The 24,748-nt window shown below is 41.7% G+C and overlaps 1 protein-coding gene across 1 annotated transcript in view; it reads left to right on the forward strand.

Moving 5' to 3' along the window:
* The window catches only part of parp8 (poly (ADP-ribose) polymerase family, member 8), a 374,464-nt gene that overhangs the window by 226,659 nt on the left and 123,057 nt on the right, over window positions 1-24,748 (forward strand). Inside the window, exon 8 of the mRNA XM_073064384.1 lies at window positions 20,782-20,842. Within this exon, the coding sequence (XP_072920485.1) occupies window positions 20,782-20,842 (61 nt within the window). The remainder of the gene's footprint in view (window positions 1-20,781; window positions 20,843-24,748) is intronic.

The raw sequence follows: 24,748 nt of genomic DNA on the forward strand, positions 1-24,748 counted from the left end.
GCTAAAAGCTAACCCCACCAGGCCAGTGGTACCATCCCTCCTGCTCTCAAATGTCCGTTCCATCGACAACAAGCTGGATGAGCTGCGTCTGCTGAGAGAAACACGCAAGGAGTTTAAAGACTGCTGTGTGTATGTCTTAACGGAATCCTGGCTCCACGACAACATACCGGATGCGGCGATATAGCTAGAGGGAATGACATCGTTTTGTGCGGACAGAGAGGCAGCTAGCTCCGGTAAGAGCCAAGGAGGAGGTCTGTGTATTTATATAAACAAAGACCGGTGTGTGAATGCTACAGTAGCTGCTAAACACTGCTCACCGCTGGCTGAATTTCTCATTGTGAAGTGCCGGCCATTCTATCTGCCGAGGGAATTCACCATCGTGCTTGTGGCAGCTGTTCACGTAGCTCCCAGTGCCAGTGCTGAGGCTAATGCTAACGAAGCACTGGGAGGCCTACATGAAGCCATCAGTGAGCTACTGACTACACATCCTGACAGCTTTGTGGTGATCGCTGGGGACTTTAACCACACCAGATTAAAGACTGTTCCCCAAATTCCTGCAATATGTGGATTTCAAAACCAGGGGAGACAACACACTGGACTTGGTTTATACCAACACCCCACTGGCATACAAAGCAGCCCCCTGCCCCCATCTTGGCCACCCTGACCACTTATCTGTCATGTTAACACCAGCATATAAACCACTGCTTAAACGTGTGAGAGCAGAGAAAAGACAGATAAGGGTCTGGCCAAAAGGAGCAGCCTCAGCACTACAGGACTGTTTTTTGCACACAGACTGGGACATATTCAAAACAGCAGCCTCCTATGATGACCAATAAGACATTGAGAAGTATGCGGAGGCAGTAATCAGCTACATAGCCAAATGCACGGAGGATGTCACTGTGATGAAAACCTTCACCGCACGTGGTTATAAAAAGCCATGGATGACAACAGAGTTGCGTTCACTACTGAAGGCCCGTGACACAGCCTACAGATTGGGGGACAGGAGTGTGCTTTGCTCAGCCAGGTCTGCACTTTCACTAGAGATCAGGAAAGCGAAAAGGGCCTACGCGGGCAAAATACATGGACACTTCTGTGACACAGGTGACACCAGACGGATGTGGCAGGGAATTAAAGCTCTGACAGACTACAAGATCAGGCAGAAAACTGATGACAGCGATGCCTCTCTTCCAAACAGGCTTAACAAATTCTTTGCACGCCTCGAAGCATCAAACACTACAGCAAGGGGGAGAGCCAGTCCCTTCTTACCATCTGACCAGCCGGCTCCAATCATTGATTCAGAGCAAACACAGAAGACCCTTGCCAGGGTCAACCCATGAAAAGCGGGAGGTCCCGACAACATCCCTGGACGTGTGCTCAAGGAATGTGCTGATGTATTAGCAGATGTCCTGACAGACATCTTCAACATCTTCCTTTGTCAAACCATTGTCCCCAGATGCTTCAAAACCTTCACAATCATCCCTGTAGCAAAGAAATCAGTTGTAGCCTGTCTGAATGATTACTGTCCCGTTGCCCTGACCCCCATAGTGATGAAATGTTTTGAACGGCTTGTCAAGCCTCATATCACAGCCAGCCTCCCCTCATCGCTGGATCCTCTATAGTTTGCTTATTGTCCAAATCGCTCTATGGAGGATGCAATATCCACCACACTGCACACAGTTCTCTCTCACTTGGACAACAAAGACACTTATGCCAGAATCTTGTACATTGATTTCAGTTCAGCATTCAATACCATCATCCCGCAGAGACTAGTGGAGAATCTGCCGCTGCTTGGCCTTAACACTGCCATGTGTCGCTGGATTCTGGATTTCTTGACAGAGAGACCACAGCCAGTCCGTGTTGGCAGGAACATCTCTGACTCCATCACACTGAGCACTGGATCCCCACAAGGCTGTGTGCTTAGCCCATTGCTGTTTACACTGCTAACACATGACTGTGCAGCCAGATTCAAGGAGAACCTGATCATTAAATTTGCTGATAATACCACAGTGGTGGGGCTCATCAGCAAAAATGATGAAACAATGTACAGGGAGGAGGTCAAACACCTAGAGAGCTGGTGCAGCGACAACAACTTGATGCTTAATGTCACCAAAACCAAGGAGATGATCGTCGATTTCAGACGGTTTGAGCCTGAGCACACACCCCTCAGCATCAGCGGCTCCACAGTGGAGAGAGTGGAAAACATCAAGTTCCTTGGGGTGCAGATCTCGGACAATCTCACCTGGTCCAGGAACACCACTGGGATTGTGAAACGAGCCCAGCAGAGATTGCACTTTCTGAAGGAAGCTTAAACAAGCATCACTCCCCACTAACATCTTAACTACATTCTACAGAGGCGTGGTTGAGAGTGTGCTGACCTTTTACATCACAACCTGGTACTCCAGCTGCAGTGCTGCTGACAAAAAAGCCTTGCAGAGGGTGGTTAGGGGAGCAGAGAAGGTTATTGGGGTCTCCCTACCTTCTGTCCAAGACCTCTTTCAGAGTCAATGCCTCCAGAAGACACGGTACATCATTAAAGACCCCTCACACCCTCTCCATGAATTGTTTGTTCTTCTGCCATCAGGTAGACATTACAGGAGCATCAAAACTAAAACCACAAGGCTACTAAACAGCTTCCTCCCACAGGCAGTCAGACTGCTAAATAGCTGCTCTACCTGACTCTGCTTTGGACACTTTTAACTTGCACTGGACACTTATAACCTGTTTTTAACTGACATGTGGCTGTTGTGTTTTACTATTTATTGTTATGTTTATTATCTAGTGTTGCATTTGTTATGTTATGATTGCACTGCTCCTGGGAAACGCTGTCACATTCTGCCCTGCAGAGCTGATGTACGGTTAGAATGACAATAAAGTTTTTGAATCTTGAATCTTGAATCTTGAAAGATCGTTACAAATACCACCACAATCTCATCAGCCACCTTTTTCAGAACCTTAGGGTGTACATCATGTGGTCTAGATGACTTATCTACCTTCAGACCTTTAAGTTTCCCAAGAATTTTCTCATTAGTAACGGTAACTTCACACACTTCATGACCCCTGACACCTAAAATTTCCAGCATCCTAAAGACTGATGCAAAATACTTACTCAGTTCTTCCACCATTTCATTGTCCCCATTACCACCTCTCCAGCATCATTTTCCAGTGTCTGATATCCACTCTTACCTCCCTTTTACACTTTTTGCTTACCATTTGACTATCCTATTTGATCAGTTTTGTGATAATCTGTTTTTGTTTAAGTTATTATTTTAGATCCTTGTTTATTCATGAATTAAGTTGATTACTTTTTCATTGAATGCTCCAGGGCAATTTTACAAAATCATTTAAGCTTGTTTTTTCCTGGTAGTTTTAGGACAGTCTCAGTAAACTTTTATTTATATACACTCAGTGGCCACTTTACACCAGTACTCCTGCTCGTTAACGCTAATATCTAATCATTCGATCATGTGGCAGCAACTCAATGCAGAAAAGTATGCAGACATGGTCAAGCGGTTTAGTTGTTGTTCAGACCAAGCATCAGAGTAGGTAGGATCTAAGTGACTTTAACCATGAAATGATTATTGGTGTCAAGACTTTTTTTTAAGTATCTCAGTAACTTCTGATCGCCAGGAATTTTTATGCATAGCGGATCTCTAGAGTTTACAGATAATGGTACAAACAAGCAAAAAAAAAAAAATCCAGTGAGAGGCAGTGCAGTGATGTGGGTGGAAATGAAGTCCAGACTAGTTTAAGCTGACATGAAGGTGACAGTAACTCAAATAACCATGTGTTACCTCAGTGGTGAAGATCATCTCTAAACTCAGGATTCGTCAAACCTTGAAGTGGATGAGCTACAGCAGCAGAAGTCCACAAATATACACTTTGTGGCCATCTTCTTATTTCCAGGGAGTACCGAATAAAGTGGCCACTGAGTGTCTACTGGCTGGTCTAGAATCGTTCAACTCTACCACCTGTCATTCTGTACTTAGAAAATTGGAGTTTAAAATTGAACATAATGAATTTTACTTCAGTTTTGTGATTGCTGTGCTCTTGGTGCACAGTGGAAAATGAGTGCTGTGCCAATGTTTGAAGTTATGCCTCTCTCAATTCTCAAGGGCCTTCCGTAGTCTGGCAGTTTGTGCTATGGTCAGTTATCTTTAACAGCTTGTACAACTGTAACTTTGATTTGTAATTCTCCAAATAAATATTTTCTAAAGCAGAAGACTCTCTTAGAAAACTAAAATGCCCTTTGGTGGCAAGCGACAGCATTTTGATTCGTGTTTTTTTTTGTCTCCAGTGATTTATTACTAATTGATCAAAGACTGGAACAATGTCATTCTGGAAATTAAATCTGAGTGGGGTTTTTTGGTAAACAGTGCAGATATATTGCTGTACCCTGTCTAAGCAGCTGTGTGTGGGTGTGCATAAAAAATAACTCTAATTCTAGCAATGTTGTCTTCTGTGACACTTCGAACAAGCTCCATTAATATTTATAGCTGTGAATTGTTTTGATGCAGCCAAGAATCATCAATCAATTCAACATAACCATTATAATGAGAGTGGACACGAAAAAAAGGGCTTGAGCCATTTCTGCCCAAGTGACGGAATAGAGCTTATTCATTGAAGAATTTTATTTTTTGGTTTTTCCAGTGCAGTTTAACTCTGAAATCAAATACCGCCATCACAGTGCTCAACCTTATGACCTTGGGCAGTTTAATTCCAATATTTTATCAAAGCAAAATGAACATGTGGAGAGATTTAATGTGCAGGATGATAACAGGGTCTCTGCCCAAAATGTTAAATACTGACTGACTTGCTGAGTTCCTCTGGCATTTTATATCTACGGGCAACCTGTGGAAAATGAGAAAGCAACTGGAAGCTATTGATTTCCCTGCAGCTTTCAGTCGTCAGCTTTACAATGTGTGCATACCTGAAGCACACAAAGCTAGTTCATTCAGGTCATTTCTCATATCACTTTCAGCAGAAGGCATCTCTTTAAAACAACTTTCAAGAATCAACAGATTCTGAACTTTGTTTTGAAATAGTTTAGTTGTTGAACTGAATGCATTTCACCATCCATTGAGTATCTATTCTTATTTTACAGTAAGCATACTATTCCATATAATAGTCCTTAGGACACAATTAGAATTGAAAAGCATCAGTGTTTGGTAGAAAATTTCCTTGTGCAAAGTGCTATCACAACTACACAGACGTGATGAGATAACTTTTCTGACTTACTTGGTCATTTTTGGCACTGGTGACTGAATAGTAATGCATCAGTTTGCTTTTATGGAATGGTTGATCTCAATTGGATGTATGCTGGACAAGTTTTGTAATTGGGGAACATTTTTTGCCATATTACCACTTAGTTATGAAGATGAAAATTAAGCCACTGGTGACAGTGAAAAGCCTGAGCCTCAAAACAGAGTCCAGCACATTCATGAAGCAGATGTAACAAGTCAACCATGAGATGATAAGGAATTGAGTACCATAAGAATGTGCTCCATCATGATTTGTAACCATGTGGCTTGGCATACCCCTCACTCTCTGATAACTATCAAGCCAAGGAATCAATCCTGGTTCAATGAGGGCAGAAGAGCTTCTCAAGACAAACACCTAAAAGTCATTGAGCAGTTTAGCATAGAAAAAGATTCTTCAGCCCATCTAGTCTAGACCAGCCTAGTTTTTTTGTCTCATCTCCTCTTGCTGCACCTGGATCATAGCCCTCCATATCTCTCTCATCCATATACTGCACCTATCCAAACTTTTGTGAACTATTACAGTTAAACCCAATAGGCTTCTCACCCAGCTGAGCTCAATGTCTTTCATGCTCGGTTTGACTATCAAAACATGGAGGCACTTTCATAACCTCCCACAGCCCGAAATGACCCAGTGATTTCAGTCTCTGAGGCAGACATGAGAGTACCTTTCAGGAGGTTGCACCCACAGAAAGCAGCTGGCCAAGTTCTAAAGACCTCTGCTGATTAACTAGCTGGAGACTTCAGCAATAATCATTGACTAAAGCTTGGCATTCAATACTATCATCTCCTCAAAACTAAGCAATAAGCTTCAAGTCTTAGGCCTCACTTCCTCCTTGTGCAACAGGATCCTCGATTTCCTCACTTGCTGACCCTAGTCAGTTCAGATTGATAACAACATCTCCTCAACAATTTCCATGGGCGTATGCTCGACTCGCTTTATATTTATGACTGTGCAGCTAAGCAGAGCTCCAATACCATATTTAAGTTTGCTGACAACACCACTGCCTTTGGCCAAATCGAAGTTGCTGATGAATCAGCATATAGGAGGGACATTGAAAATCTGTCTGAGTGGTGCCACAACAACAACCTCTCACTCAGTATCAGCAAGACCAAGGAGATGATTGTTGACTTCAGGAGGAGGAAGCCAGAGTTCCATGAGCCAGTCCTCATCAGGGTATCAGAGGTAGAGAGGGTCAGTAACTTTAGGTTCCTCAGAGTTATCATTACAGAGGATCGACGCTGGGTCTAGCTCATAAGTGCCATTATGAAGAAAGCACAGCAGTGCCTCTACTGTCAAAATCTGCGAAGATTCTGTATATCATCTCAAACTTAGACAACCTTCCAAAGATGTGTGGTGGAGAGCATATTGACTGGTTGCATCAGGGCTTTGTTTGGAAACACCAATGACCTTGCATGGAAAAACCTACAAAAAGTAGTGGATATGGCCCAGCCCATCATAGGAAAAGCCTTCCCCACCATGAGTACATTTACATGGATTGCTGTTGGTGGAAAGCAGTATCCATCATCAAACACCCCTATCATCCAGACCATGCTCTCTTCTCACAGCTGCCATCAGGAAGAAGGTACAGAAGCCCTTTGGGATCCACACCAACAGGTTCAGGAACAGTTATTACCCTCAAACATCAGGTTCTTGAATCAGAGGGGATAACTTCACTCAACTTCACTCACCCCATCACTAAAATGTTCCCACTGAACTGGACTCACTTCATTTCCTGTTTTCTATATTTATTGTTTCTTCTTCTTCTTCTTCTTCTTCTTCTTCTTCTTCTTCTTCTTCTTCTTCTTCTTCTTCTTCTTCTTCTTGTTATTATTTCTCTTTCTTTTCGTATTTGTACAATTTGTTGATTTTTTTTCAACACATTTGTTGTCTGCCCTGTTGAGAGTAGTTTTCATTGATTCTATTGTGTTTCTTGGATTTACTGTGTCTCACTCAGATTCACCTTAAATAAGCCTATGACCTCTAGTGCTTCTCTCACCAACCATATAAGCAAAGTGCTTGCCTGAATTCACCCTCTCTATACCATCAGAATTTTGTATACCTCTGTAAGGTCTAGGCTTGCTGAATCTTTGGGCCAGACTGAAGCGGTGGGGCCTGGGCCTGAGAGCGGATAATTAACTAACGTTTGACCAATTTAAGCACCGAGCCAGATTTTAAAAATTTAGGTATTGAAGTCAAGGGCTGAGGATCAAATGACGTTCAGGTCACTACTCTGGGAAGCATTACTCATCTCTGAACTGATTCTGCAGCTACGGCCTGCAGCCATCGACACTTGCCTCCATGCTAAACCTGTTTCCATGGCTGCGGCCTGCAGCCATCGGGGTCCTAGAGTGATTGCAGCATTGAACTGGCTATATGGCTCCGATCTTACTTTTGGGGTCTCTTATGTTCTGTGGATTGTTTGTTAGCTTTTTTTTTGTTGCTTCCATGATTTGTTCTTTCTTTTTCGCACATTGGATGTGTGACTACCGTTGTGGTATGGGGTTTTTCATAAATTCTGTTGTGTTTCTTTGTTTTGTGGCTACCCTCAAGAAGATGAATCTCAAGGTTGTATATGGTATAAATACTTTGATTAGAACTGAAGTGCCTAGCCAGTGAAGCCATAATATTGGACTTCAGATATGTGAAGCAGCATGCATTAGATATAGTCAATAAATCTCCAAATGAGGGATCAGGACAAAGTGTAGTGAACAGTAAATCAGCTAGCAAGAAGAGGAGGCTCATGGCCTGGCAGGGCCTAGCAAGCGTGAGTGCTAAAGACAACCAGGGAAGACTCACAACCATGTTCAGTCAGCAGTGCAATGTTGAAGATCCATTTTGAGTTCTGTTGATCTCCATCATTGTGGAGACCCCTCTTCATCCAATTTTATTCACTTCAGGTGATAAGGAGAAAAAGCTGTATGAGATTGTTGTCATGATTCAAAGGAAGCAGTTCTAGAGAGTGATTTGGCAGGCTGGGACTTAATTTCTTGGTGGCTGAGGGGTAACCTTACAAAGTTCTATAAAACCATGTGAGCGAGAATGGGGTCAACACCATGTTTTTTTCACCCATGAGAGAGGAACCAAAAGCAAGAAGGCATAAGTTCAAGGTGAGCGTGAATTGATCTAATAGAAATCTGTGGGGTGATGACATCTTCATGCTGAAGATGGTGTATGTGCAACAAGCTGAGAATGAAAATAGGTGAAGCGGGTACTCTAAAAATATCTAAATGACATTTGGATAATATATATTGATAAGAAAGGTTTAGAGGGATGGAAGGTTTGGAGGGAGTTACAGATTAGTGTGGAGTGCACTCTAACTGGTTGCATCACCATCTGGTATGGACAGGCCACTGCACAGGATTGGGTAAAGCTATAGAGGGTTTTAAACTCGGCCAGCTCCATCATGGGCACTAGCCTCCCCAGCATTAAGGACTTCTTCACAAGATGATGCCTCAGTAAAATGGCATGTGTCATTACCGACTTGCTCTCTTCTTATTACTACCAATAGACAGGAGGTACAGGAGCCTGAAGGCACACACTCAACATCTTAGGAACAACTTCTTCCTCTCTGCCATCAGATTTCTGAATGGACAATGAAACATCCTTTGAACACGACCTCACTGTTTTTGCGCTTTTCTGAACTACTAATTTAATTTAATTATATATCCTCAGTGGCTACTTTATTAAATATGCCTACTGTTTATACCTCATTAATGTAAATACCTAATCAACCAAAAGTTTAGAAGGATCTCAATGCATAAAAGCATGACATGGTCAAGAGTTCAGTTCTTGTTAAGACCAAGCATCAAAATGGGGAAGAAATGTGATCTAAGTGACTTTGACCATGGGATGATTGTTGGTGCCAAATGGGGTGGTCTGAGTATATCAAACTGCTGATCTCCTGGAATTTTCCTGCACAACAGTCTTCAGAGTTTACAGAGAATGGTGCAAAAAAAAACAAAAAGAAAAATCCAATGAGTGGCAAATCTGTAGGCAAAAATGCTTTGTTAATGAGAGAAGACAAAGGAGAATGGTCAGACTAGTTCTGTTTTTATGTATTGCACTGCACTGCTGCTGCAATATAACATATTTCATGACATATGTCAGATACGTTAAGCTTGATTTTGATTCTGAAAGAAATGGGTCTAACGTGGGCAAATTTGGCTACGTTAGATGGGCACTAGAGTTGGTGTGGACTTGTCTGCCCGAAGGGGCTATTTCCTTTGCTGTTTTACTCTCTGATGCTAAAACTGAGAAAATGACCATCTCCAACAAGAGAAATTCAAACCACTTGTTCCTGAAATTTAATCACATTCCTGAAGGAATCACATTTAGACTCTTGAAGGTCATCATTGACAGAAACTCCACTGGAGCAATCACATGATGATTGTGGCAAGAGAAAAGGTAAAAGGCTGCAGCAGGTGACCCACAGAGGTAGCTAACATTGAATTGTTCCACTACTCACATTGTTATACTATGTTGTTGAAATGTATTTACAAGCCAATGACAGTGACTACCATCCTATCACATACTCTATCAACAACAAACATGACAATTTATCACCAAAGTCACTATCTTTCAATGATTTCCAATGATAAGCGATTACCGATGCCTACTTGTGATGATCAGAGTGTTTAGAAATGTTGTGATCAATTACAATTAATTAGACTTTATGTAAAGCTTTTCTTCCATTGACAATGCACAAGCCTGAAGTGGGGTAGAGTAACCTCCACTTGTCTGCACAAGTGCAGTACCGATGATAATCAAAGGCTTGGTGCTATCCAGAAAAAATTGCTTGCGCTATGAGCATGCCACCCACCACATTCATTCCCTCTACCACTGGCACATAGTGACTGCCGTGTGTTCCAACTTCCACTATAGTTACAAGCCTTGACTATCCAGAACACTTCTCAAACCCACAACCTCTAGCACCAAAGAAGTTACATGCAGCAAACATATGGTACTCCATAACTGTTGCACACTATAATGATTTGGAATTTTTTATTTTGTTCTTTGTTGGGCTTTTGCTGGAACTCCCTTCTGAGTAACACAACAGAAATACCATCAAAAGAAGTTGCAATTGTTCAGGAAGTTATTACATCAGCACTTTCTCAAGGACGGATAGGTATAAGCAATAAATGGTGGCCTTGTCAGCAAAACTGAACATCCCAAAGAACTTTTTTGAATAAGCTCCACTTTGGCTTTTTAACTTAAACTTAGAGCCAGGCATGTTGAATTGGGATCCAGCCAACCATGAAATTGCTCTAAAGTTCCTGGGAACTGTTGGATAAAAGTCATGCTGGTCTTGCCAATACATGAGGAGATCATGACATGTCAATCAACCTGGTAAACATGTATCTGATGCTTTCACTCTTGCAATTCCAGGTTAACAGGTTAATCAATTACCCAGAATCAAATTCAACAATATTTCTAACACCGTGATCAATTGCAAGTAATTACACATTAGCAGCTCATTGAGTTTCTGACAGAATGATGGTCACTGCTATTTGCTTGTAAATACATTTCAGTTCATCCAGCATTTTGTGTGCACTTGATCCATGTCTGACACCTCCTTCCCCTGTCTCTATCTCTGGAGACAAACTGTATTAACATCTTCTATGAACTTGCCAAAAGCCATGGCTATTCCCCTTCCCACCCTGTCTCCTGTAAAAATCTGATTCCCTTTTCTCAGTTCTTTGGTCTCCGCCACATTTCCAGAATAAGGCTTTCCTTTCTAGGATGTCAGCGCTGCCTTCCTTCTTCAAAGATCAAGGTTTCCGTTTCTCCACCATTGACGTTGCTTTCACCCACATCTCCTCCATCTCCTGGACATCCGTGCTCACCCCATCATCCCACCACCTTAACAAGGATAGAGTTCCTCTTGTCCTCACCCACCACCCATGAGTACCCACATCCAACACGTCATTCTTCACAACATTCGCCACCTCCAAAGTGATCCTACCATGAAACACTTTACATCCCTCCCCCCACTCTCCACTTTCCACAGGGATCCCTCCCTCCACAATTCCCTTTCCTATTTGTCCCTTCCCATTAATCTCCCACTTATCACTGCAAGTGGCCAAAGTGCTACACCTGTCCATTCACCTCATTTCTTACTTCCATTCAGGGCCCCAAATAGCACTTCACCTGTGAATCTGTTAGGATCGTCTATTGTATTCAGTTCTCTTGATGTGGCCTCCTCCACGATGGTGAGACCCGTCATAAATTGGGGGAGTGCTTTGTCTAGCACCTCCACTCCATTTGCCAAAAATGGAAAGTCCTGGTGGCCAGCCGTTTTAATTCCTATTCCTATTCTCTTTCCAACATGTCAGTCCATGGTCTCCTCGATGAGGCCACTCGCAGGGTGGATGAGTAGCTCATCATATTCTGGCAACAGACACAAAATGCTCGAGGAACTCAGCAGGCCAGGCAGCGTCTGTGGAAAAGAGTGAACAGTCAAGGTTTTGGGCTGAGACCCTTCATCAGGACTGAAAAAGAGCAAATGAGAAGTTAGAGCAAGAAGGTGGGAGAGAGGTGGAAGAAATACAGGGTGGAAGGTGATAGGTAAATCCGGGAGAGGGGGAGGGGTGAAGTAAAGGGCTGGGAAACTGATAGGTGAAAGAGATAAAGATCTGGAGAAGGGGGAGTTTGAAAGGAGACGGTAAAAGACCATGGAAGAAAGGGAAGGGGGAGGAACACCGGAGGAACGTGATGGACAAGTAAGGAGATGAGGTGAGAGAGAGAAACGGGAATGGGAATGATGAAGTTCGGTTGGGGGGGGGGCAATTACCAGAAGCTTAAGAAATCATGTGCTGAGTTCCTCCAGCATTTTGTGTGTGTTGCTTAGATTTCCAGCATCTGCAGATTTTCTCGTCTTCAACATATTCTGTCTGCCGAGCCTCCAATCTGATGACACAAACATCGATTTCTCTTTCCGATAATTTTTTTTTTTTCCCTCAGCCTTCGCCTTCAATTTTCCATACTGGCCTCTTACCTCTTCTCACCTGCCTATCACTTCCCCCTGATACCTCTCCTTCTTCCCGTTCTCCCATAGTCCCCTCTCCACTCCTAACAGATTCCTTCATCTCCAACCCTTTACCTTTCTTATCCAGCCTAGCTTCACCAATCGCTTTCTAGCTATCCTCCTTCTCCAACCCCACCTTGTTATTCTGGTGCTTTCTCCCTTCCTTGCCAGACCTGAAGAAGAGGCTTAGCCCAAAATTCTGACTATTTATTCATTTCCGTAGATGCTACCTCCCTGCTCCAACATTTTGTGTTTGTTGCCTTGGATTTCCAGCATCTGCTGAATTTCTTGTCTTTAACACATTTCCGTATCAGATACAATGCTAGTATGGCAGGCCAATTACATGGAAGCTACTTTGTTATGTATTGGGCAAAACAACTGCAGAAAAAGGAATCATTGATTTTTTGCAGCAGTAATATTTCAACAACGTACCTTGCTTTAAAAATACATGAACTGTTTAAAGAGGTCAATGCCCAGAAAGGTAGTAGTTCAAAGCATTTTGCTTTTATTCCAAGATTTTTTTTCTCATTCAAAACTCATTGATTCTATCAATATGCAACTGAAAACTTCAGGTGATAGAGGCCCATTAGGCACCTGTTCCTGTGCTACATTCTATCATCTGAAGTTTTCAGTTAATTCCAATATTGTGCCAAACTATTAAAATACATAATTAAATGCCCAACTAAACTAATCCCTTCAACTATGTCAATATTATTTCATTTATTGCACATCCGTGTGCCTATCTGAGAATCTCTTAAGTGCCTCTATCAATTTGTGTTCACCACCTAGGAAGTACATTGTAAGCACGCCCCACCCACGGTGTAAAACGATTCCTCTGTGCATCTCCTTTTGACTTGAACCCCTCTCACCTTAAATGGATTCCCTCTTGTACAAGACTTTCCAGCCCTGAAGAAAGATACTGGCTCTCCACTCTATCTATTTCTCTCATCATCCTATAAAGCTCTATCAGATCTCCCTTTACCCTCTGCCTCTCCAGAGAAAACAATTCAAGCTTGTCTAACCTCTCCTTATAGAACAAGCCCTCTAATCCAGGGAGAATCCTGGTAAACCTCTTCTGCACCCTCTCAAAAGCCTCAACATTCTCCCTATAATAAGCCAACTAGAACTAAATGTAATACTCCAGATATGGTCCAACTAGTGTTTTATAAAGTTGCAACACAACTTCCCGATTCTTAAACTCAATTCCTCGACTAATAAAAACAAGTATACCATATGGTTTCTTTAGCACCCTATCAACCTGTGTAGCCACTTTCAAGGAGCTATGAATTTGGACCACAAGATCCCTCTGTTCATCAACACTGTTAAAGTCTTGCTATTAGCAGCCTACTGTCTTTTTGCTTTTGATCTGCCAAGCTGAAGCACTTCATACTGAGCTTGATTAAACTCCATTTGTCATTACACTGTCTATATCTGCAACTGACCTATGTATCCTGCTATATCATTTGCCAGTCTTTTGCGATGTCTGCAACACACCTACCTTCCTTTTGTATACAAATTTACTAACCCATCTACGTTGTCTTCCAGATCATTCTCTATCCCAAAAAGTAGTGCTTCTGGTACAGATCCCTGTGGAGCACCACTATCCACAGATCTCCAACCAGAATAAGTCTCATTGACCGCTATCCACTGTCTTCTATAGACTAGTGCAAATCTGTATAATATTACATGTGTATCTATTAGCATTTGTGGTTGCTAACCATGATGATTTTATGTTGATTGGGTCAAAATGTGAAATATCTTTAGTCGATTTTAGGACTTCTGCAATGCCCCAAGACTCTGTATTGTTATATTTTTCCCACTAGATAATACCAGTGAATTGATTCTTCAATCTGCCAAAAAACTACCCTACATATTTTTCTTGGTAATTAGTGATATTATTTGATAAAACTAAAGCTCTGCTGTATCTAAATTAAACATTACAACAATGTGATATTTTATAGTAACAACATTAAGCCTGTTCATTAAGTAAAGTATAATTTGCAGTACAGCAATGTTCTTGGACTGGAAGTCCCCTGCCTTGGTTTGAAATTCAGACACTCTATTATAAATACCATTTAATTATTTGGATATTATTGCTATTTAAGAATTATAGTTCAATTTTAAAATGCTGTATATCTTTAGGTGATGTCAGCAGATGAAAAGGGAAGTGACATAGAATACAAAAAATACTGAATCTTTTATATCCTTGAAAAAGGGGGCATGATTGCCCAGCGTGTCTGACACGTGGCATCACTTCCACATCAGATTCCTAACCACTCACTATACTGACCGCATGGTGTCTGAAGCACTGATTCATGGTTTTTACCATTACCTTCTTAAGGCAGCCAGGAAGAGTCAACCAGTGAATGCCGGCAATGCTGACGACTGCTTGTTCACAATGATTCTACCTCACACTGGAATCCTTTTCTTATAGTATTGTTATTTCACTGTGAGCAATGCCACAGGAGTGGTACTATTCCATGTTAAGTTAAAACTTGCAACTATTGTTATCTTCTAGGCTTTAATTTCTGTTATGCTTCTGCACATAATGGTAGTGCAGAATTGCAAGGTTAAACCATAATTAAGAACAAATAAATTAAACTAAGAATCTATAAATAATTAGTTTCCATATTCAATAGAGTTTGTGATCTCAGACTTTAAATATTATAAACATTCACAGATCTGTACTGCCTTATAAATCAGGAACTCGAAAGCAGGGAAACAACTGCTATATGTTTTTCTTTTGAAATGAGGAAACAAAAATGGCCAAGATATGAAATAAGTTCACTAGAGAGCCAAGAAAATTTCAAGATTGAGTACTATTAGAATTGCAATGGAGGACTAGCTAAGTGTATAGGAGACAATGAGGAAGGGACTAAAATGGAAAATAAAAATAGAGCTTGCTGAAAAGCTAGCTTAGAATTAATGTCTGGAATGTTCCTTTTGTTTTGTGATTTTTAAAGTGCTGAAATTTATTTGGCAAATCTGAAATAATTTAATTACTAATGAATAATGGTGCCTTCATGGAACTGTGGAAGTTTACTGCACATTTGTAGGCCATTTGGCCCATGTTGGATATAAAAAGGCGAATTGTGACGAATCCCACTAATGAGTCCTTGATTGTAGCCTTGTAAGGTTTTGTAATTGTAAATTGAAATTTATTATACATTTTATACTACTCTGTTAGTGTTTTTATTATACTCCAAGTGTATAATTTTTAAATCAGTAAATTAACAAAATGAACTTATCTATCAAAATGAGTAATATTATAGATGCAAAGCAAACTCTAATGATCTAGAAAAAAAATCTGAGCTATCTTTCTTCAAACAAAGATCACCACCATCATTAATAATATATTTTTTGGAATAATCTCAACATTAAATAGAAATTGTTGCAGAAGTGGATCCAGGAAAAATTTAAATTTTGAGATACAATAAAGAGGGAATAGATTGTGAAATATCATTTTAATTAGTGTCTGGAGCATTTTATGTAAGGATGATTACCTTAGCTGTGAAATACATGTTGTTAAATAGCCTGCTAACAGGTTTGCAAAATATCACTTGAATAAAGTTGTGGAAGGGGGAGTGGGAGATATTGGATAGGATAAAATTAGGAAGTGCTAAATTGGTTGTCATCACTCAATTAGCAGGTTTCTAGATCATTCAGATTATGTTACTGAGGGAAGATTAGTTGCAGAGAACAGAAACTGTGATGAAATTTTCAATCCTTCCTTGGATAGGGAGTTTTGCCAGGGAATTGATTCAAGGCAAATGTTGCATTCCTGTTCCTTAAAATAATGGACAAACCTGGTTACCCCAGGCCACTTCATTCAATTGATTAATGGAGAATGAGAAGAGATCTTTGGCAAGAAGAAAATAAATTCTCACTGGAGAACTGAGGGAGAGCAAGCACTGATGTGTGAAAGACAATCTATATCTGACTAACCAGCCTGACTTCTTTGATAAAATAATAGGGAAAGTTTACAAGGTAGATTATACTTTACTCAGTTTTCTGAATTTTGGCATCATTGAATTTATTGCCCATTCATAATAGCCCCTGAGAACCTCATGATGAGCTGTCTTCTTGAATTGCTTTAGCTCTTTTGGTGAAGGTACTCCTGCAATGTTCTTAGGGAGTATTCTAGGGTTTAGACCCAACAGCAATGAAAGATTGGAAATATACTTACCCCACTCTGGGTACTCTTGAAGGGGAACCTATTAATGGTACAGTTCTTATGCACCAGCTGTTTCAGCAATAACGTTCTTTCCATTATAAGACCAGACGAGGGGATGTGCAGTGATGGTGGATGTTGCTAGACCAGTTCTGAGTCTATCCCATCTGGCATAACTTCGGTGCCAGACACTACAATGGACAATGTCCACAGTGGCTGTTGTTATTTTTTTAATACTATTTATTTTTCCTATGCTTAGACTAGTTTACCCACATCATGTGACATACGTATTTGGAAAATAGAATTGCTGGTATTAAGTAAATATGGTAACATGAATATGTAGTTGGTAATGGATAAGAGGAGGTTATTAGGTGAACATGTGCTTTTGACAGAAAAAATTATGGACTTGGATCAAAAAGAAGTTGATACTATGCCTATTAAATTTAACGTTACAGGTAACTATCCAGGACACGGATGTAACGAATAAATTTTCTAAGCATATGGACAATACAGTCCTTGGAAGTATAATCGATAGTGAGCAGGATAGTAACAGACTTCAGAGAGACATGAATGGGATAGTGGGCCGGATGGCCTACTCCTGCTCCTATTTCTTATGTTCTTATGTTATGTTCGTATTTTCTTATAATGGTTAGACATGTGAAAGATGTAATGAGGTGTTGCCGTGTTGGAAATACTGCATATGGGGGGTATGGTGTGTGAACGTAATCTATGTTTACAGCTGTGTGGCTGAAGCAGGCACGTAGAAAACTTGGTGTGCATGTGCATCAAAACTTGTGCAGGTTACAATACGAACGAGTGTGAGATACTTGACATGGTGAAAAAGGCTTTGAATAAAAAAGAAGTTATCGAGAGAGCCTTTGTTGGTGTGAACTGTGGGCTGAGTGATCATGCACCAGGCTTTGGAAGACAACTTGGAAATGGAGAGGCTGCTGTGAGAGCTATCTGCCTTATTTAGTATTTGTATTAAACTGCCAACGGCACTGTTTTACAATAATCTGTGCATAAAACTAACATTATGGAATGCTATTTCACTTTTCCCTCTGAGGCATGCACAAACTAAAGGCAGCAAGGGAAAGTGTAGTATATTATGCACCATAATTCATCTACTAAGAAATACATTCCTGAGCGGAAGATAAAAATTTGCTCTTGTAGGATACTTTGGGATATATATTAAAGAATCTTACTTAAAATTCTTCTATGTACAGCTCCTTATTTTCCATCCCAGCGACATAATTCATTATTCTGAGGGACGGATAGTTCTGTAGACAGTTGGGTGCCAGGTGCAGCTAGGTGAAGAATGATTGATCTGTTTTGGAGGCATGTTTGTTTAGGAAGACTGGTGGGAAAACATGGGGAGATGTTTCTACTGCTCCTCAGATGAGATCACTCAGATCCAAGAATTGATTAAACTTACCAGTCAAAAAATGACTGTGTAATGAGGCCCTCGAGCTCTGCCACTCCCAGGATGTGGATATGGCTGCCAAGGTTGGCATTCAGTATCGCTCACTATCCCTATCTGAGGAACCTACTAGGCCGCTTTGAAATATAATTAAGGAGAAACTACATTGTTGATTGTGGGAGGGGGTCAAGACTACTATAAGGGAGAGCAGACTGCTTAGCCGAAAGGTCATTACAGTCCGCTGAGATTACCAGCTCAATTCAGAAAGCAGGGGCCCCTCCCATGCCTTTCTGGCATTAGGATGCTGCTGTTTTCCCTACGTCCATGTGGGTTACACTCTATGTCTCGTGCAAAAGCAGGAAGACCGAACACAAACCTAGGCACATTGCCACAGCTCTACAATCCAATGAGTCACAGAGGTATCATCACCATCTTCATTATCTGCTGTGTCGTATGACGTGGGCGATCATGGTCTATGACCATGATTGTTCTTGGCAAATTCTACAGAGGTCGTTTGTCATTGCCTTCTTCTGGCAGTGTCTTACAAGACTGGTGACTCTAGCCGTTATCAAAACTCCTCAGAGGTTGTCTGCCTGGTGTCAGAGGTCGCATAACTAGGTCTTGTGATATGCACCAACTACTCATATGATCATCCACCACCTGCTCCCGTGGCTTCACCTGACCTGATCAGAGTGAGTTAAGGAGGTGCAGCACCTTGCCCAAGGATGACCTGCAGGTCAGCAGAGGGAAAGAGTGCATTACACCTCCTTTGGTAGAGACACTTCTCCAATCTGCCACCCCATCACCACAGAGGTATCACAAAAATCCAAAGCCAGAGTACAGGGTTCAGATTGTAATAGGTGACCACCAGGAGAAGTAAGCAGTTGGTGAACAGGTTCCCAGTGGCCACTCCCTCAGCAACAAGTATACCCTTGCTGCGTGGAATGATCTATACGGGCGCAGCAACAGCAGCCTCGCCACTGGCACTGTGGCCAGCTCTGAGGTTCAGCAGAAGGGTAAAGTCAGGTAGAGCAATAGTGACAGGAGGAAGTGCAAGAGATTCTGTGGCCGTGAAAGGGATTCCGGCATGGCGTACTCCCTCCCAGGTGCTAGGATCAAGTCTGCAGAATGTTCTCAGTAAGGAGAGTGAGCAGCCAGAGACTATGAGCACATTGGCACCAAGGAGATGCGTAGAAAAGGGGAAGAGGTCTTGTGCAGTTAGAGAGCTAGGGAAGAGGCTGAGGAGCAGGAATTCCAGGGTTGTATTCTCTGGATTACTCCCAGTCCCACGTATTAGTCAGGGCGGGAATAGAATGATAATATGGATGAATAAGTGGCCAAGGAACTGGTGCATGGAACAAGGTTTCAGATTTCCCAATCATTGGGTTCTATGGGAGGCACTGTACAAAAAGGACAGGTTACACCTGAACACAAGGGGGATCAATATCATTATGGACAGATTTGCTAGAGTTTTTGGGAAGGTTTAAAATAATTCGACAGGGGGATGGGAACCAGAATGATTAGGCTGAGGATTGGACAGTTGGTATACAAATACATGCAGTGTGTAGTGAGACTGTGAGGAACAACAGGCAGATGATAGGGAAAAATTGCAGTCAGTGGAATGAGTTGAAGTGTAACATGGGTAAATTGAAAAGGGTAATTAATACAGCACTGAAGGTGTTATATTTGAATACACACTGTATATGCAATGAGGCAGATGAACTTGTGGCACTGTTCATGATTGGCGGGTGTAATGCTGTTTATTTAATTAACTTTTTAAACAATACAGTGCAGAGTAGGCCCTTCTGGCCCTTTGAGATACTTGGCTCCCAGCAACCCCACAACTCTGATTAACCCTAACACTACCACAGGACCATTTACAATCACCATTTAACCTACCCAGTATGTCTTTGGACTGTAGAAGGAAAAGAGAGCACCCGGAGAAATCTCTGTACTCCATGGGGGGAGATACAGGTGCTCCTCACAGAACAGTGTCAGAATTACATACAGAAACCCAGAGTGCCCTGAGCTGTAACAGCAATGCTCTAATTGATATGCCACCCTGGCCTGCGCTGAGTTGTGGCTGAAAGAAGATCATCGTTGGCAATTTAACATCCAAAGGTGTTCATTGATTAAAAGGGATAGGCAGGTGGGCAGGTTGGGCAGCTTGGCTCTGTCCTTAAAAAATAAAATAAAATCCTTAGAAAGAGGTGACATAGAATTGGAAGATGCAGACTCCTTGTGGGTAGAGATAAGAAACTGCAAGAGTAAAGAGACCCTGGTGGGAATTCTATACAGGCCTCCAAGTAGTAGCTAGGATGAGAGATATACTTCACAATGGGAGATAGAAAAGGCATGTTAAAAGGGCAATGTTATGATAGTTTGAGAAGATATGATAGTTGCTGGAGTTGAGAAGAATGAGGGGTATCTTTTTGAACTTGTTGGATATTGAAAGGCCTAAATAGAGTGGATGTGAAGTGGATGTTTCCCATAGCAGGTGAGTCTAGGCCATGAGGGCACAGCCTCAGAATAGAAGGACATCTATTTGGAACAGAGATGAGGAGGGATTTCTGTAGCCAGAGGGTGCTGAATTGTGGAATTCATTGCCGCAGATGTCTGTGGAGTCCAAGTCATTAAATATGTTGAAAGTGGAGGTTGATAGGTTCTCAATTAATCATGATGTCCAAGGTTACAGGGAGAAGACAGGAGAATGGGGTTGAGAAAGATAATAAATCAGCCATGATGGAATGGAAGAGCAGACCCGATGGTCCCAATGGCCTAATTCTGTTCCAATATTTAATGTTCTTATAGTCTTAAGATCATGGACATATTTTATAAGACTAAATGTTTTTATCTACTTTTGATTCCTGTGAAGTTTCACATAAACCTTTTTTTTCCCCTTTTCAGGGAGTATGGTGCAATTGATGACGTGGACATTGACTTGCACATTGATGTCAGCTTTCTTGATGTGAGTAAACAAGTTTGCTGTTTAGTAATTGTGACATGATTTGTGAACTATGGACTTTATGTGCAAATGAATTGATTGTGGCACCAAGACTTATACTGACGGTGTTTTATCTATTGTTCATTTAATTTTATTACTGAATTCATGAAATAAAATTGAGTATACTGGTGAGATATTTACATGAGGCATGAGAAAGGAGCTGGTCAAAGTTGATTGGAAGAGGTCACTAGCAGGGATGATGGCAGAACAGCAATGGATGGAATTTCTGGGGGCAAGTCCAAAGGTGTAGGATAGATACAGCCCAAAGATGAAAAAATATTCTACAAGGAGGTTGAAGCAACTGTGGCTGACAAAGGAAGTCAAAAACAACATAAAAGCAAAAGAGAGGGCATATAATATAACAAAAATTAGTGGGTTGGAGAGCTTTACAAACTAGCAGAAGACAACTAAAAAAAAACCACAAGGAGAGAAAAGACTGAAAGAGCTTGTTAATAAGACTACAGAGGATTACAAAAGTTTTTTTTCCCCAGATATATAAAGCATAAAATAGAGGTGAGAGTGGATATTGGACTGCTGGAAAATGACACAGGAGAGTGAGTAATGGCAGACAAACTTACTAGGTATTTTGCATCTGTCTTCTTCTCTGTAGAAGGCATTAGGGTTCTGCCAGAAATTTGAATGCCAGGAGGCAGAAATGAGTGTACTTTTTATTAGCAAGGAGAAGATGCTTGGGAAGCTGAAAGATCTGAAGGTAGATAAGTTACCTGGACCAGATGGGATACACCCCAGGGTTGCCGAAGAATTTATGGAGGCATTATGTCACATGTTCGGACATGGCTCAAGTGCAGAGCAGGGGACACTGAAGCAGGTCGATAGTTCACAGACTTTAGTGCAAACAGAGTCAGAAGGAAAAGAAAACAATAAATGCTAGACCAAAACAGGGCCAAATCAGCCTGCTAGGCTTGTTGTTTCTGGCCAGGCAGCAGAGAAGTCCTGGCTCATCTCCAGGTGCGCTTATGGCACTGGATCAGCTGTTCAGCAGCAGGAACTCTTACATCAATCTCCTGATCAGGGAAGAGCGGTGGCTGGGATTCAAAAGGAGACAGATCTGCGGAGGACGACTGGACTGTGGGGTATCCTTGCTCCCGTTAAGTGTTGAACAGGCTGAGTGGAGGTCCATCGAGAAGACTGACCATGTACACCAGTTTTCTTGCATCATCACCAAAATGACCAGGCTGGGCTTGGAATGCCAGCTGGCATTGGGTAAAAAAATTCCTGCAACCATCGGGATCACCAGAATATCTGCCTGGTGGTGGAATACTTGGTTCCTGTACTGACATGGGAATCTGTGGGGGTCCAAAGACAGGAGTCAGGAGCATTAGTAGCAGAGATTGTCTGGGCAGCAGAAAAGGAGAATCTGCAGGGAGTGGGACTGAGGCGGCCAGAGGCTGCTGAATTGCATTGGTGTGAATGTTAATGGCTGTCAGCTGATGCTGGCTGTCCACAGTGAGCTTGTGGACAGTGGCTATGAGAGCAGAAACTGCAGACACCTGAGTCCAGTTGTCTATGGTGAACTGTTCAACTGTTGTGGCTAGGGATGATACCTGTTCCTCCAGATGAGACTGGGCTTGTCGGCATGAGATTATCTGCCTCATTGCCTCCGTAACTTCACTCAGAACAGATTCCATTGCCTGTAGCTTGTCCCCTACCTGACTAATGAATCTCAGGGCCAGCGTAAGCTGCTGTCTCTCTCTGCTGGGTCCTTCTTTGTTGGGTCGAGACTTGCTGTTACTATGTTTGGGTATGGCCCAAGTACAGAGTGAGAGACACTGAAGCGGGTCAATAGTTCACAGACTTTAATGTGAACGAAGTTAGATGGAAAAGAAAACAATAAATGGTAGGCCAAACAGGGCCATTAACTAAAACCCTCAAATGGAAAACGAAGCCAACACTGTGGCTGAAAGGAATAACTAAATACAAAATAATTACCACTGGTCTTCAGAGTCAGTTGACTCGACAGTCCAGCTTTCTCAGGTAAGGCCGAATGCAAGCAGGCAGTGAAACATTGCTGTGCTTTGCTCAAGTCCCAACAAGTGCTACAACAAAAAGAATGGAGTTAAATACCATCACAATGATTAGCTGATGTGTGCATATTCATGAGCACAATTGCTGTACCTGCTGCACTGCCAAATCCATGGCTGACCACATGATGCCATAGATGTCAAATAATTACTGATTCTTCAATAAGTAATATTAAAGGTAAAAAGATAGATTCAGTGGCCACTTTGTTAGGTACGGATGTGTGCCTACTAAAGTGGCCACAAAAGTGGAGTCCAGTGTGGTCTTCTGCTGCTGTAGCAAATCCACTTCAAAGTCTGATGTGTAACGCATTCAAAGACGCACCTCTACACACTACTGTTGTAACACATCGTTATTTGAGTTGCTGTTGCATTCCTGTAAGATTGAACTTGTCTGCCCATTTTCCTCTGACCACTCTCAATAACAGAGCTGTTGCTCACTGGATCTTTTGTTTAATGCACCACTCTCTGCAAACTCTACAGATTATTGTGCGTGAAAATCACAGGAGATCAAACCACCCAGTACGGCACCAGCAATCAATCCTTTGTCAGAGTCACTTAGATCACAATTTTCCCCATTCTGATAAACAACTGAACCTCTTGACTATGTTCTGCATGCTGTTGTGCTTTGAATTCCTGCTACGTAGTTGGCCAATTGGATATTTGTATTAATGAACCGGTTTACCTATAAAGTTGCCACTGAGTGTATATAAATACACCTTTTATTCTAAAGGTTTCAGTAAATGACAGAAAATTAACCCATTTCAAAAATATACAACTGTAACTATAGATTACTAATTATCTCTTTTCTTTTGCTGCTTTCTTATCTGAAAGTGATGACTAATGTTTCAGATCTGATGAATGCCTTCTTATTGATAAGGATTCAGAGTTAGGGTAGGGATACGCTGGACAAGTCAATGTCAGCAAGAGGCGAGTGTAAGAGATACTGCTATACATTAAGGTGGTTCCCCACAGCCTGATAGGATTTATCCCAGGATGCTATGAGAAGCAAGGCAGGTGATTACTGGGACCCTAACAGAGGTTTTTGCATATGTGTAGCCATAACTTCTAAGGGACAGGATTTACATTCACTTGGAAAGGTAGGGTCTGATTAGGAGTCAACATAGCTAAATCCTACCTCACATATCAAGTTGACTTTTTTAGTAGGTTGAAAGTAGATTGATGAAGGCAGTACAGTAAACATGGTTTATGTAGACTTTAGCGATGCTTTTGAACAAGTCATACATAGTAGGCTGGTCCAGAAGGATAAAACACATGGGATCCAAGGCATGTTGGTAAACAGGATGCTAAATTCGCCTTCAGATGGAGGCAGATGGTAGTGGTAAAAGGTTGCTTTTCTAATCTGAAATTGTATAACCAGAGGTGTATCACAGGGATTGGTGCCGGTACCATTTTTTTTTTATAATTGCTAGATATTACTTGGTTAAGAATGTAGATGGACTGATTAGCAAGTTTACTGATGACACCAAAATTGATAGATAGCAAATATGTTTGTCTGTAGATCAGCTGGAAAGTTGGGCAAATTGGTGGCAGATGTGAATTTAACCCAAACAAGTTTGAGGAGATGCATTTTGGGATGTTAGACCTGGGCAGGATATATACAATGTATGACAATGATCTCAGGAGTGCTGATATGCAGAGGGATCTTGGGATGCAAGTTCATAACTCTCTGAAGAAGGTATTCGACATGCTTACCTTCATAGCACAGGGCACTGAGTATAAGATTTGGGATGTCATGTTGCAGCTATGAAAAATATTGGTTAGGCCACACATAAAGTACTGTGCCCAGCTCTGGTCACCACACTGCAGG

The sequence above is a fragment of the Hemitrygon akajei genome, chromosome 13 (assembly GCF_048418815.1).
Source record: "Hemitrygon akajei chromosome 13, sHemAka1.3, whole genome shotgun sequence".
Classification (NCBI taxonomy): domain Eukaryota; kingdom Metazoa; phylum Chordata; class Chondrichthyes; order Myliobatiformes; family Dasyatidae; genus Hemitrygon; species Hemitrygon akajei.